This window comes from Strigops habroptila, chromosome 12 (genome assembly GCF_004027225.2).
Source record: "Strigops habroptila isolate Jane chromosome 12, bStrHab1.2.pri, whole genome shotgun sequence".
NCBI classification, from domain to species: domain Eukaryota; kingdom Metazoa; phylum Chordata; class Aves; order Psittaciformes; family Psittacidae; genus Strigops; species Strigops habroptila.
In genome coordinates this window covers 8,688,442-8,703,551 of record NC_044288.2, presented here as the reverse complement: position 1 = coordinate 8,703,551, position 15,110 = coordinate 8,688,442, and the positions used below count along the sequence as shown (strand labels likewise).

At 52.6% G+C, this 15,110-nt stretch overlaps 1 protein-coding gene across 5 annotated transcripts in view; it reads right to left on the bottom strand.

The window, feature by feature from the left end:
• SEPTIN8 (septin 8) overlaps positions 1-15,110 on the bottom strand; it is a 38,975-nt gene extending 23,865 nt beyond the window's left edge. For 3 of the 5 annotated variants that reach the window (XM_030504077.1, XM_030504079.1, XM_030504080.1), the window contains exon 1: positions 14,920-15,093. In XM_030504077.1, the coding sequence (XP_030359937.1) occupies positions 14,920-14,949 (30 nt within the window). In that variant the 5' untranslated portion in view covers positions 14,950-15,093. Of the gene's footprint in view, positions 1-14,919 lie in introns of all 5 variants that reach the window. The other 2 variants (XM_030504076.1, XM_030504078.1) reach the window with 2 other exon arrangements.

The window sequence follows — 15,110 nt, the reverse complement described above, 5'->3', positions numbered from 1 at the left end:
GCCTCTCAAGCACTCCCATCCTTCCATGGGGAGGCACGGATACAGGATTTCAGAGCATGATTCAGTCACCCGCACAGATTCCTTGGTAAATGACTCTTTTTTTCTTAATCGCCAGCACACAGTGGAAGATGGGGGTGGGAGAAGTGTGTGCCCTGTGCCTGGCTTTGGTTCTTCTATTTGTCCCTGACAACTGGGACTTAAAAGACTACGAGACAAGAGCCTAAGCTGCCTGGCAAACTTTAACTCGAGAGGAAAATAAAAGACAGGTCATGATAAGCCTTGTGCATCGCTCTATGCCTGCAATAAAAAGCTCAGCAAAACACAAACCTTTGTTCATCTGCATCTCCAGCCAAAGCCTCCCTTAGTTCTGCCTTTGGTAGAACAAATATTCTCAGCTTTGTAAAATAAACCATTTAAATCACAAGAACAACACGTGAGCAGCTGAGGCCTCATGCACAAACCTCCCTGGTTAGCTGTTACCAGCTTCCAGTTGATTGCAGCCCAGCACTCTCCCAGGGGACTCCCTGGACACAAACACAACCAAATCCCAGCTGGGCTCCTGCAATCAATTCTGTTTCATCCCATCAGGATCGATCGCGCTCACTAAGCGGAAATCGCAATCATTTAAAGTTTTCCTGTGGGAGAGGTGGCATTAAGTAAGGATTTATGGTGGCCAAGAGTTGAGGTGAATTAAAAGGGGCCCCTAAGACAGGGAGACCTCAAAGTTCAGCTTTCTCCTCTTCATCTATCACCACATGGAGATGTTAAAGCTCCTGAGGGAGATGAGGTCTGTCCCTCCCTGTCTCTGAAGGGACAGACCCGAAGGGCAGGACAAGTCCATGCTGATTCTGGCAGCCCAATGCTGGACCACAGATCTGGCACAGGATGGTGCAGCTGCACGGGGATGGGGAATAGGGACACATGGGGGCTCAGCGTTGTTCAGGTTTGGTTTTCCTCTTAGGAGGAGACTGTCCCAAGGCATGGGGAGCCACTGCACAGCTGGAGGGCTTCCTCAGCCCCCACTTGTCCTCCTCTCCCCTCTCTGAGCCACCACATAGGGAGCTCAGCGCGCCGGTTCCCAGCACTGCGGCACGGGGACAGCCGAGCTGTTCCCACAGAAAGTCACCGGGTTTGACAGTTACACTTTTGTGTCTTTCCATTGTAAATAACAAACAAAACCAAGCAAACAAAACCCCCAAACCAGAAAGCCCGGGATGACGTTTTGGATGGGAAATAAATAAAGGCTGCCGGTGGCTATGATTAGGCTGCGAGAGCCCGAGGCTGGGAGGAGGTTTCCAGGCAACAGGCAGCACCACTGCTCCGCATTTTAAAATAGGCTCCAGCTCGGCAAGGCTGCATTGAGAACTCAGTCATGCCTTGGCCGGAGGAAACCCAAATGTGTTCACACAGGGCTTGCTTTTCTCTTCTCTTCTGGCGTTTGGCCGCTGTTTGGTCAGGACAAGAATACCCTGAACTCAAAACTGCTCCAGTGCTCTTAGAGCTGCTGAGCCAACCAGGCAGCTTCAGGGAGAGAGTCTTTGACAGTGACCTTGAAATGCAGTTGCCTTTTATTTCTGTGAGCAGCAATAATAATCTGGTTCAAGTTCAAGACTGCCGATACCGAAACAGAGAAGCATTTGCTGTGCTTGCAGTGCCTTCAGCTGCCACTCAGCTCCAAAGGATTTTGCTATTGTTGCTGTGTTAGGACAAACAAGTGCTGGGAAGGAGTGAGGCCAACAAAAGAAGGATTAAAAACCAGGTTTTGCTGGTTTATTCCTTCTCTCCAATCCGTCAAGCTCACAGACTTGACAGCCTTGTGAATACAACCAATGCTTCTGCTCCCTTGTGTTGTTTGGTGCTTTCCTGGAGAGGAACCTCCCCAGCATCCTGGTGGCACTTATCCCTGCATCAGCCTGCAGCCGATCTATGAGACTCACCCCCAGTGACTAACGCTTTTGGGCAGCTCCTGCTCGCCCAGGGTAGCTCCAGGACAGCCTGACATGGTTCACCTGCTAGTAAAGACATCAAGGTCACACTCAAAACTGAATTCCTCCCAGCAGCAGCAGCAGCCAGGCTGCAATGCTCAGCATGAATAATCAATCCAGAACACGAATGCTGCAATACATGAGGGCAGCAGTAACGCAGCAACGTGGGGTGGGGGGGCTGTTGGGTTTGGTTTAGACAAAGAATTTCAGTAGGACTCTTCCCCTGTTTGGTGTCCTGCAGGACAGGAGCAGGCGGTTACGTGGCAGGATGGCATCAGCCATGGCGAGAGCACAAACACAGCCCTGCCCTTTCCAGTTGCGCTGGTCTCTGCCACGCGCCCACAATGCCTGATGAGACTCAGGTCTCTCATCTCACAGCCTGGAGAGAGGAATCTCCTGCTTCTCCCCAGCCAAGACCCCAATCCTGGGGTTGCAAATAGCCACAGGGCAGCCGACCTTCCATGAAGCCCATTTGATCATCTCACAGCATGGTCATTACGAGCTTGCGATGGCTCCGAGTGCCAGCTCCCACCAAAAACAGCCAGTGCAGCCCTGAACATCACTTCTTGGGTCACTAATGATCACCATATGATGGGCATCTACCAGGGTTTTACTTCACAGGCAGCCTTTGTACATGCTCTTTGAAGATCTTCCGTGCCTTGAGCTGACCTTCAGGGCTTGGATCAGAGAGACAAGGGGATAATTTGTATTTTGAACCTGGAATTTCATGGGGAAACAGAAGATTCATCAGAAGGTCAGAGCGGAATTTGTTAGTTTTCAAATGCAAAGTCCTTTTAACCATTTTCACTGATGCTCTGGGTCGAGAAGCAGAGTCTGTGAAGGCAACAGGCACACAAATGGCACAGCCACAGGAACAGCCGCCATCCCAGAGGGAAATCAATCTTTGGCTCTGTTTGACAGCTACGTCACAGGACCCTTCTCCTGGCACGCAGTGGACAGGCAGACGTGCCCTTGGAGGCACAGATGGCCACACTTAGCTGAGCACCACAAGAACCAAAGAGAAACCTCCAAACACAGTGCTTCAAACCTGCTCTGAGGCACCAGCCACCCCGGCTCCGGGACACGCTCCGCCGGAGGCCGGGATGCATTTGGGATGCACAACGTCACACTGGCCCATTCCTGTGGCCACACCAGCACAAAGACATCCAGGGAACCAAAACCAGCACTTCAAGCCCACATCACCTTCCTAAGCCCATCCACAGCAGGGTCCCACAGACCATGCTGTGCAGTGGGGCTGTGGGGTGGGAGAAAGCAGAGGCAGCATCGCTGTGGGCAGCTGGCCACAAACCACATGCGTAGAAGATTATGTGTTATTTGGTCCTTTATTGCAAGCGAGACAAGAAAAGGCATCAGAGAAACACAGAGACACCAAATCCAGACCCCTAAAAGAGGGGCAACACAGTATTCACATACTAATTGGGCTCTTCCTGGTAGACAGAAGGATTAAAGAAACCTTGCGAGGCTGCAGCACCAAGCAGTGTGCCTACGATCCTTTAAAAACCAGCAATCTGATCACAGCCTCTCTTCATGCTTCACCTCCAAATTAGCATCAGTTTCACTTTGCGTCATTACATTTTCAGCAACTTCTCCCAGCAGAAGTGTCTCTGTCACTTGTGCAAGCCATGCGGGATGGCAGCAGCTCTGTCCTGGCTGGGGCTCCTGGTGCAGACAGGAGCAGCTCTCTCTGCTTTTAGATGAGCTGCCCCTGTTGTCCTCCCTCCTCTCACACCAGGAGCAGCATGAACAGACTGTGACATCAGTTGTTAAAACAAAGAAAAGAAGACATTTATAAGTATCATCTTTCAACTGAGCTCCACAAGAAATGCTCCTCGTGACATATGCTTGTTTTCTGCTTGAGACAACCCTCAGCTTTGGTTTCCAGAGCTTTTTCCATATGTGTTTTACACACACACTTATAAGATACCAAGAAGCAACGACACAACATGTGCACAGCACTTTCCCATGGTGCTTCAATTCCCACTTACTGAGGCACACTTCTGCGTATAAATTCCTCAATCCTGGATGACACCTTGACCTTGAATACCAAATCCTCCAGGACTTTGCTGCTGGAAACAGTTTGTTACCTTCCCACCAATGCCCTGAAGTAGCTGGACAGCACTGGACATACCACGGGCACATCACTTTGCAGTGGCACAGGCAGCAGTGGGGTCAGGGCGCACTGAGCCAGGCTCCCTGCGAAGTGCAGAGCACGGACAGATCCTCTCCCCTCCAATTCACAACCAAATCAAACACAGCGATAAGCAGATTGCAGCTCCCGCTCAGCGTGACTCAGGGAGCAGCACGAGGAAGAGCAGGGAAAGCTCCCATGGGCCCCGCGCGCCGCTGGCAGCGCTCCCGCGGCGGGACGGAGCAGCCCGGGCTCTGCAGGGGCCAGCTCGGCACCCGGCACCGCTGGGGACTGCTGCTGCTCACAAACAATGACTTCACCTTCTTGACTCCCCATCCACAATCACAGCAGCGCGTGCAACGCAGAGATTAACACACACACCAGTGGCGTTTGTGGGATGCTCTTCCCTTGGCTCCTGAATGGAAACGCATGGAATTGGGGAATTGTTTGGTCTTGATGCAATGAGTTTCATTTGTAACTGAGCAGAGAAAGAACTGAATGAGATCTGGCTGTTAAACTCAAGCAGAGCAAGCTGGTCTCATGTAAGGGTTCACACATGATGGCACCCTGAGACATCACCTTGCCCCTGGAGCAGGCAGTTCAGGCAGCAGGGCAAGTCGAGCTGCCCACACACCATGGGAAAGAGAGGGCTGCTTTGGGGAACAGCATATACAGCGTACCGACGCCAACCCCACAAGTGCGGGTGCTGAGGGCACCCAAACACCCATCACTGCAGGATTCCTTACAGAGGCGCTGGTGGTTTCACTGTCATTTCACAAGTAAACTGAGTCATGGAGCAGTTGAATACTTGCCTAGAGACCTTTGGGCAAACAGTGCTGGAAGCCACATCCAGCTTCCTCATCCAAGCCGGCACTCCCTGAGGCTTGGCCCCGTTTCTGGATCAATGCAGAATGATCTGGCAAGTCACCTCTCTCAGGAGATCCCACCCCAGCTCCGAACACCAGCTCAACAAATGCCACTTGTCATCTGCAAAGGACCAGCAGCAAGAACAGACTCAAGTTTCCATGAAGGAAACGTTTCTCTTGCCAAGCTCTGCAGCTGAGGGACTGTAACAGCAACACCTCATCTGGCGTTTGAAAAGCACCTTCATGGTGCTGGCAACGTTCAAAGCAGCCACTAGCACACAGCAAAATATTCTCTTTCTTGTACACACAGAAAGAGGGTTATTAGCTGTATGACAGCATCAGTGAATGAGCTTGCACTTTGCAGTCTACAAAGCAGAAAGAGGTGGCCCAAGAGAGGAAATGAGACCAGATTTGAGGTTGTCTAACAACAGCCAGGGGTTGCTGAGCATAATAAATCTTAACAGAGGGCTTAGATGCAGTAAGCCTGACCTCGTGGGTGCCGCTAGCACAGGAGATGAAGGGAAGCACACTGAGCTGGGGCTGGCCAGTGGAGATCTCAGCACCTCTCAGGCTAAAGTTGTCACATCTAAATGCCACCTAATCTCAAGCAGATTTCCAAGTGCAGGCACATACTCAGCTGAAGGTCTTCAGATAATCTTAAGCATGTGCTTAAAATTCCCGATCCCCATTGTGGAGCACTTAATAACAGGCTGGTGGAAGGAGAAAGGGAGTGAAAATAAGGCCATGAGCAACATCTTAGCAGTGGGATTTATGCTGATTTACCACTTGTCCTACAACAGCAACCTGCTGCGGTGGTACCTGGCCAGTCCCACAGGACACATCTGAGATGGTGTGAGCCACTCTGCCTTCGCTATGGCCATGCAGGGAGGGCAATGGTGTTTTCTCTGCTGTGGCAGCCCTAAAGAACTGTAAATGGAAACACTGTGATGCCTGACACTGCTCTTCCCTCCAGCAACAGCATGGCAGGGCCCCAGTGGCCTTCATTCACTTCCTTCTCTCTTCCAGCACAGCCCACCGGAGCACAGCCACATCCGAGCCATCCCTCCCTTACACGACACCACATCACCCAGTCATCTCCAGTTGCTGCAAGCTCCCAACAAGCTCCCAGCCCACACTGACGTCCCCCAACAAAAACCTCACACTAAACCAACACAATTCCCAGCCCCCCTTTAAACCACTCTCCTAAGAATGCCAGGAATTTTCCCAGACACTCGAGCCTTTATTCACATCCCTCCGGCTCCCAGCTGCACTCCAGGCAGGCAGAAACATCGCTGAAGAAACCAGATATGGAGTCACCAGCAAGACACGCCAAATACAAATGAAAGCCACTTTACACTGCTGAGGCAAGAGGACTCAAAGCTGAGGTTCTCTCCTTCGGGGGTAACTAAAGGTTATGTTGCCTGAAGCGATGGTTTTCTTGAGAGCTTTTGGACCCGTTTTTAAGAGCTATTCATAAACCCCAAGACCAGCGAGGGCATTGAGAAGAGCAATGCTCACCATCTTGGGAAAACAAACCAACATCCCACATGCCCCAGGCAATCGCTCTGCTGCACACCTGCAAACATCCTAAACACGCGCTGCAGTCACCTACCCAAAGGAAGGTGGATGGGGATTCAAGTGAGAAACTCCTTTGAAGGGAAGAACTCCCCGGGCAAACTCCTTAACTGCTTCCCCGAACCGGAGCTGCCGGTGCCAAAGCAGGGCTTGGCTCCTGCAGCACAGCTTGTACTGGCAGCCCAGCCACGCATCGGACACGGAGCGCTCCCAGCAGCAAGGATCTGCACAGTGGACATATCACCCCTCTGCACCAGCCTGCTCACTGCGACCTCTGCGAGCGAAGGGCTGAACCTCAGGGGCTGCCTTCAGCTTTGCTTCAGCCTTTCCTCCTTTAAAACCAAAACAACAAACCACGAAACAGAACATCCTACACACATCTCCAGCATCCAGTGAACTGGCACAGGCTTCAAACATGAGGTTTTGGTGATGTTCAGAGCTAAGTCTGATGGGAGAGTAAAGCCTCTCATCACTTCCCATACAACATGCATCCAAAATGATACATTCACAACCTGTGAATGCAACATCAGCTTTAGTGTTCTGCAAACAAACTGACTGTTTCTGGCTTAAATTCCTCTCTGATTTTTACACTAAAAGCAGAATTCCCACAGGCTTCCTTTCCTTAAGCTCTTATTTAGTGATTTCCCTATAATGTTTATGAAGCCTAATTAATTAATTGCGAGGTCTTTCTCCATTAAGAAAGCATGCATTTTGTCCCAGCCACAAGTCCTGGAGGAGAGTTCACAAAGGAGCAAACCAGGATTTGCCGGGCATTATGCACACAATGTTTCGCAAACATGAATGTTGCCTTTGAGAATAAGGGAAGTTGGTTGAAACAGAGAAAACTGTGGAACCAAAAATGAGAGACATTTCCTCCAAACTGACCTTAAAGGATGAGAAAGTTCAGCTTTCCGTCAGCCCAAGAATTCCATCCCCCAGAAGCTATTCAAAACCAAGAAAGCAAAGTCCAAAACACAAACATAACTTTTCCTCCAATCTGTTCCAAAAGAACCCAAACTGCAGACAAACACCATCTCAGCAGACTGCCTGAGTCCAATTCTTTGCCAAGTTTTTTTACTCAGAAGGTGCTGAGGCTTTTGATTTAATGGAACTTCCCAATTAACCCTGACAGGAGACTCATCACCTTAAGATAAGCAAGAGACTTTCCCAAATTCACCCAAGGCAGCAGATGTGTTCCCAGTTTGCACTCCACTGATCTCATCAGCAGGATCTCTTCCCATCCCCATGCTACCACAAGGAAGAGGAAGAGACATTTGGCAAAGACAACTATCTGTGGGACAAAGCCAAGAGCAAAGCTGGGTGCCTGCCCCTCAGGAGTGGCATGGAAAAGGTTTGGGGCAGTTGGAAAGAACTGAAGAAGGCCCTGGATCCCCACCATGCCAAAGGAGCTGTGCTGGATACCAGCCACCAAGATTGTTTGTTTTAGTTACCACTTAAAATAAACATGGCTAATTCCCACATACATGTCCAGAATTTAATGCCTGATTACAACAAATACTATTATTCAGTGTATTTTTAGGCAAGGGAACAGAGATAGAGTGGGAACCCAAGAGTTCTGGTCACCGCTGATGCTTTTCCCAGTTTGCCTTACGCCACCTCTCCATAAGCATCTCCACAAAGAGCTCTTCCAGCTACTGGACAAGTCTCCTTGTGATACTGCCCGGGAGACACCAGAAAGAGAAGATACTACAGCCACTCAGCTCTGGGAGCTAAAGCAGAGCCATCGTGCTAATAAGCTGATTGCTATATATCCGCATGCCTCCAGAAAGCCTCACAGTGTATTAGCACAAAACAGCTTTAATGTGAAGACTTGAGGCAACAGAAAGAAGAAAACCTCTATCTGAGAGACACACAAAGCAAAAGATAAAATGAAAGGGCTCTTCATTCTGTGTGAAAATACTGAAAAAGTCTATATTCACAAACAGGAGCTGGAAACACCTTTGCTGCAGAAGATGGGGGAAGGAGAGCATTACAGGGATGCCGGCACTGGCAGCCCTTCCACTGTGGCAGAGCTGAAAGCCAGGATCAATTGGATTAGGATCCAAGGCCTGGAGCAGACTGCTGGAAGCAGGGTCTGGACCAGAGGCCCAGCAATGTCCCTCTGCCCCGGGATCACAGCCCCACAGAGCCTGGGCACCAGCAGGACATACATGATACCTAACACAGCGTGGTGGGTCTCCTCTCCCGCTGACCGGCCGGAGCAGCCCTGGCTGCTGCTGCGGGAACATTCGGTGTTCCCAGTGAACACCAGGAGCTCTGGGAACACGGTTCCCACCAGCGCAGTTGCAGACATGCCTGTGCAGTGCTCCACAGGCGAGCCGGGGCCGAGGGATGTGTCCTGCTCCGCTGCCACAGCCAGAACCAGCCGGAACGCGCGGTGCCTGCGGAGGGCTCCGGGTGCATTCCCCACATGTTTCCTTGCACACGTCATGCAGCGGTGGACGGGCTCATGGCAGCACCTCATGCAGAGGACGGGAGCAGCCCCAGGTCCCTCCATGGAAATCCAGCCCTGGCTCTCTTGCTCCACAACAATCTGGTTTGGAGGCTGTGCGAGCCGGAGAGGGCAAGAGCCCCGAGGCAGTGTGCTCCATGGGAACCTTCTCCAGCTCTGACATCTCTGGAATTTCATGTGTGTGGGAGACAGACACTGCTTGGCTTCACAAAGGAATCTGAACATCTAAACAGAGCGGTGCCTCCACAGGGCTGACCCCATGGGCCCTGGTCAGCCCGCAAGCCGAGAGCAGCGACTGGGGATGCATCCAAGGAGCCTGCAGCTATCATTGACACCGTTCTGCCTCAGCCCTCTGAAAATCCCCACTGTCACCCCATTGGGGAGGGGGCCAAATCTGACTGGCTCCACCTTTTGCATCCACATGTCACAAGCTGGAGGCAAGCACGGGTTCTGGAGATGCTCTGGAAGGAAAGCACATGGCTGGGACTGAGGAGAAGCAGCACCTTCAGGATTCTTTCCTCACTTGAGCTACTCTGGGAGCAGAGATGGGATCTCTTACCACCCATTTGATGCTTTTACGATACATGAATACAAATGCAAACCTCCAGATATAAACCCAGAGCTCGCTCCAGCCATGCAGATGTGGAGAAGGGGAGAAACAAGCAGACAGTGCATGAACACACAGGCCCCACCTCACCAAAACACCAGCACGGGACAGGACATTACTTCTAAGGGTTGCAGCTAAGCTGGACCAAGCAGAGCAGCTTCTCCCATCCACAGCCTCAATGTGCCCAGGCCGTGCACTGAATAATCACAGTTAATCACATAAACGTGCCCCTGCCCCACGCAGGCGGGTGGAAGCAGCGTGCCCACACCCTGCGTGTCTCCCTCTGTCCTGTTGCCTCCCAAATTCCTCCTCCTAATTGCACAACCCAGAAAAGCTCGTTCAGCATCACGCTGCTTCCCCTCCCAAGCTCTGAGCCAAAGGAGCACGAGGAGAGGGGATGAGGGGAACCACAACGGTGGTGCCGCGAGGGGACAGGGCTGGGAACAGGGCGGGCACCCGGAGCCAGGCCTGCGGCTGGAGCAGGATAACATTTAGGGAGCATGTGGCCCCGCAGCAGCGCTGGGGCCGGGCTGAGAGCTGCCCCCACAGCCCTGCCATGGGGCTGGCTCCCGAGAGGGAGCTATTCTCGAGGCGCTGGTTTGCTTTGCCGCTGCGGAGGGCACGCGGCGCTCGCCAGCTCACATCCTTCCACCCACCGCTGCCGCTCCGCGCGGGCGGGAGCGGCTCCGAGGCTCCCACGCAGAACAACGTGTTGCATCTCTGCTGCAATGGGATTCACCGGCAGCACCAGCACCGCGGCGAGGAGGGACGCAGCAGAGAAGCAACAAAACAAACCCATCTATTTCTGGGCAGCGTTTGCTCCCGGCGCGTACATGGAGAAACGAGTGTTGAACTGCGATGGACTGTGGTTGAGCTAATTGCTGCTGTGGTTGAAACAGGCAGAGCCGGCTTCCTGCGTGAGCCTCCCGGGGAGGGATTGCAGGGCTCGGAGAGGCAACCACCAATTTGTCTCCTCCAGTGAAAGAAGAGCGTTTTCCCCATCCCTCCTTCCCAAAAAAGCAGGCGCTACAGGCAGGAGCCGGCCAGGGCAGAGGGAAAGGGCTGCTCCCGCTGGGCTCGCTTCCTGAGCCTGTGACCAGCTTGGAGAAAAATCTGTCACTTCTGTTCCACGCTGCATGGGGCATCACTGGGTTTTCCAGGCTAAAGGTAAAATAACTGAATGACAAAAACAGGCAAGGAAATTTAACCCTGGAGCTTCCGAACGGTGCCACTGGCTGGGAAATGGGCAGGGGGAATGTCTGGATCCAAATAAACCCTGGTTTCCACTGGAATTGAGCCATGGAAATGTTTTCCTTGAGACACTGATTAAAAGAAAATGTAAGTCAATGCTTAGGATAAGTGTGAGTCTTCCAGCAATGGTTCACAGAACTGTCCTCAGCCCGCTCCTCAGGCCCTTCTTCCATGGACTAAGGTGTAACACCAGCCCCTTCACACAGAGGACCAGGTTTAGGCTGCACAGTCACTACGAGAACACATGAGCTCACAGCAAACAGCAGCAGAAATGCATGGAGTTTATCAGAGCCCCGCAGCTATGGCAGGAACGGGGTCCAAAGGTCCCTCTCCTCCCACAGAGCTGGGAGCAGGCCACAAGGCAGCAGCGGTGTGAGAACAGGTAACGCTCACACCAAGCTGCAAAGTGGCCAGACCCCACCAGCTCACTGAGGCAAAGAACCACAGCACTGCCTGTTCCCGGTGAGGAAGATGGGGTTCAGCTTTCCTCTGTGCAAAGTGGTGCTTTTTCTGGCAACATCTTCTAAGCAGCACTAATTTATAGTAACGCTACCAGTAAAAGCCTAGCTGTCAATCACTAACATGAAGGGATGTCTTCTCAGAGCTGTGTGTAGACAGCCACCCGCAACCACAGCTCACACACAGCTACATGTGTGCATCCGGCACCCGCTTCGCTGGGTGTCATCGCTCACAAATCCCTGTCTCTGCTCACAGACACAGTGTGAGCACAAAGTGATCAGCCATGGCATCTTCACAACATATGGCATCATGTTGAACTCTTATCTCAGCCCAACCTTCAGACTAAGGACACAGCTCCTCCTCACAGGCACGTGGCTGAGAGCCCCAGCAACTGCCTTTGTACCTCCAAGTCAGACAACCATGGAATCATGGAACGGTTTGTGTTGAAGGGACCTTAAAGCTCCTCCAGCTCCAACCCCTGCCACGGGCAGGGACACCTTCCACTAGAGCAGGTTGCTCCAAGCCCCTGTGTCCAACCTGGCCTTGAACACTGCCAGGGATGGGGCAGCCACAGCTTCTCTGGGCACCCTGTGCCAGCGCCTCAGCACCCTCACAGGGAAGAGCTTCTGCCTCAGAGCTCATCTCAATCTCCCCTCTGGCAGGTTAAAGCCATTCCCCTTGTCCTGTCCCTACAGGCCCTTGTCCAAAGCCTCTCAGTGTGTTAATGCAGACAGTTAAGCAGGAGGTCAATGGGATTTATTTAAGAAGTGAAAGCAATAGATCGGGGGGGGTTGAAAAACCTTCTCAAAACAGTTTTAGAGTCTCGGTCTCAATCTCATCCCATTTATTCACCTACACACCTCCAGTCACGTCTCCTTCAGCTGTCCTAGCTTCCTCCAGAGCTTCTGCACTTCCCCCATGCATTTCATGCACTTTCTGGCTTCGTCTTGCACATGGTGGTTGGGCTGTTTCCCGCTCAACATACCAACACCCAGCTAATGCTGCCAGCGCCTGCTCCAGCACAGAACCACATGTGCCAGCTCAGCACCAGCCAGACCAGGCCACGGAGAAGCTCCGAGTTTGAGGACAGATTGAAGCATTTCGTAACTGAACCAAACTATCAGCCTTCTTTCCACTCTGGTTGTAACTGTGATGACAACAACCGGCCTGGGGTGTCCAGAAGCAATACCTGCAGACCGAGCCCTGAACACGGCACTGGTGAGCCAGGTTCTCACTGCAGATCAGCAGAAACTTTCGGTCTCTGGGGTCTCTCACAAACACCACATTCACAAAAACAAAGGCTGCTGGTGCGATTTTGCTGCCTTAGAGGCAGCTTTCTATGGGTGAGCTTCCTTTCATTTGCTTTTGTTGGTCATTTCTAACAGCAGCACTTCAAGGGAACTGCATTGTGCTGGAGACAGAGGCATTCTGGAGGACTGCACAAGGGGAGCATGCATCTGGGGAGTTTTGAAAACACATTATCCAAACCTAAGGGTCATTACATTCCAGGATGTCAGTGTCAGCTGGACACTTAAAAATAGCTTCACTCATTTGAACAGCACGACCTATTGTGTACCAGAAACCTCCTTCGGAGTCTGTTTCATCATTGCTTCCTACTGTAGATACAAACAGCTGGTAAAAATAAATCAGTTTCTCATCACCTCTTGTTGGCAGCATCGAGCTGTTCCCACACAGGAAACTGAGGCACAGCGACATGAAGTGGCACCAGGAGAGCTGTGAGCCCTGCAGAGAGCAACCCGGAACACCTGAATCACGAGGTTCCATGATCCTGCTGGAGGAGCAGCATCAGAGCAGAGACACGCGCCAAGGATAAAGGAAGCAGCAGCTGGGACCATCCTCTGCCCTCCGTCAAATGGAATCAAGATGCTGCTCTCCCACCGCCTCTGCCAGATCCCAGGTTCCAGGCAAGAGGCGAATGAGCCCAAAGGCAAAGATGAGCCGATCACCACATCTCCTGGGCCTGCAGGTCCCTGTGAGCTCACCCAGCTCCTGCACAAAGCAGGCAGGTTTTCTCCTAATGGAGTTGGACACCAAAGTCACGTTGGAGCCCCGCCACTTCATTCCGGTGCCCAAATGAGAGCCAAGCACCTTCGGGAACTGCCCTCCTCCCTTCTGTGGTAACTAAAAGTGATAGAGTATTGACGCAAGCACACCAGGCGCTCAAGTACACACCAAAGAATGCAAGATCAAGTTCGATTTTCTCCTAGGGCAAAGCAGTATTTTAGGTTCCTTAACACCTCTGAAAACCCGCACAGGCACTAGCACACACACCAAATTAACATTACAACTATCTATTGTATACGATACAAATGCAGAGAATTTGCAGTGAGACAACTCCCATTCCTTGCCACTAAAGCTTTCCCTTGATCCCCTCTCCCCAGAGCCTGGAAGCATTTGCTTTCTTAAATAAGAGCCCCCAATCAATTTTCCTTTATTCAAGCTCTAAGTAAGTCACAGTCTTGCAAATTCATTCTCAAGCTGGAAACTTTTGGGCCGGGATTCAAAGAAATGAAGCAGAGTTTGAGATTCTTGGCAAAAAGTAGTTTACAGAGAAAACAGTAGCAGGGGCTTGTTTGTGCTCCAACGGCATGTCTATAATCCAGACAACCACCACTGCTGTTCCCAGTTTATTCAGCAATATCACACCAGACATTTCTGACTTTTGAGAGCCACGCTGTTCAATGTGGCAGAAACGCTTTTAGCTCCGAAAGGCTGCAAGATGCATCTCTGAGCTATGTAATTACAACAGCCCTTCCAACAACAACAAAACGTCCAAGCTGTAGACAAAGAATAGTTTTGAGCCGACACAGATTTTAGGCAGATTGACTTCCGATAGCAGTTATACAACATGTGAGCCGCAGAGGCGGCGATGCAGGGGTCACGTTCCATGTTTGCTGTACAGCCTTCTTCATACACTGGCTCAGAGAGCTGCTCGCCTCAAGAGTTTGCTTTACCCGTGTCTGAATCGGCGTGTCCCTCGCAGTATTATATACACACCCCCCGTTAAGTTACTCGCTGTTTCAGAGTGTTTGCGTACCGGTGGTATGTAAATAATTCTTATTGAGGAAGCTCTGACCCCATTTCTTCCCGCCCCGCTTTGCGGGGTGCTCCACGCCTGCAGACACACGGGTATCGGATACCCCTCCCGAGCATCCTGGGCATCCAGGGCGGACTCGCCACGGGCTTTCGGTACCGGCTGCAGCATTAGACCGCGCGCTGGGACATCGCAGCCCCCCAGCCCACGTACCCTCCAGCCCCCGCCGCAGGGCAGGACCTTCCCGCAGGACCCTCCCGGCACCCGGCCGAGAGCACCGGCTGCGCCCCGCTCCCGAGAGCCTCCTGCAGCCGGGTCCGTGTCCCGACATCCCGCAGCCGGGTCCCCCCGCTCGCCCCGCACACGCCAGGGGCTGGCGCCCGGCGCATCCCCCCGGCTGCCCCGGCCCCACCATGGGCTGGGCTATTCCCCACCACCCCCAAGGGAGAACCCCCCCCCGAGTCATGTGCGAGCGGGGCCGGGCCCCGCCGCTGCTCACCGAGAAGCGCTCCAGGTCGGTGGCGGCCATGGCCGGGGCTGGCGCGGCTCCGGCGGCGGGAGCGCGGCTGTCCCCGCCGCGGGTGGATGCGGCTGAATGGATCCAATATGGCCACTTCCTGGAAACTCCCCTCCGCCCGCCACAGGCGCCGCCCGACGGGACCGGGGGGAACCGGGGGCCGGGCACCGGCA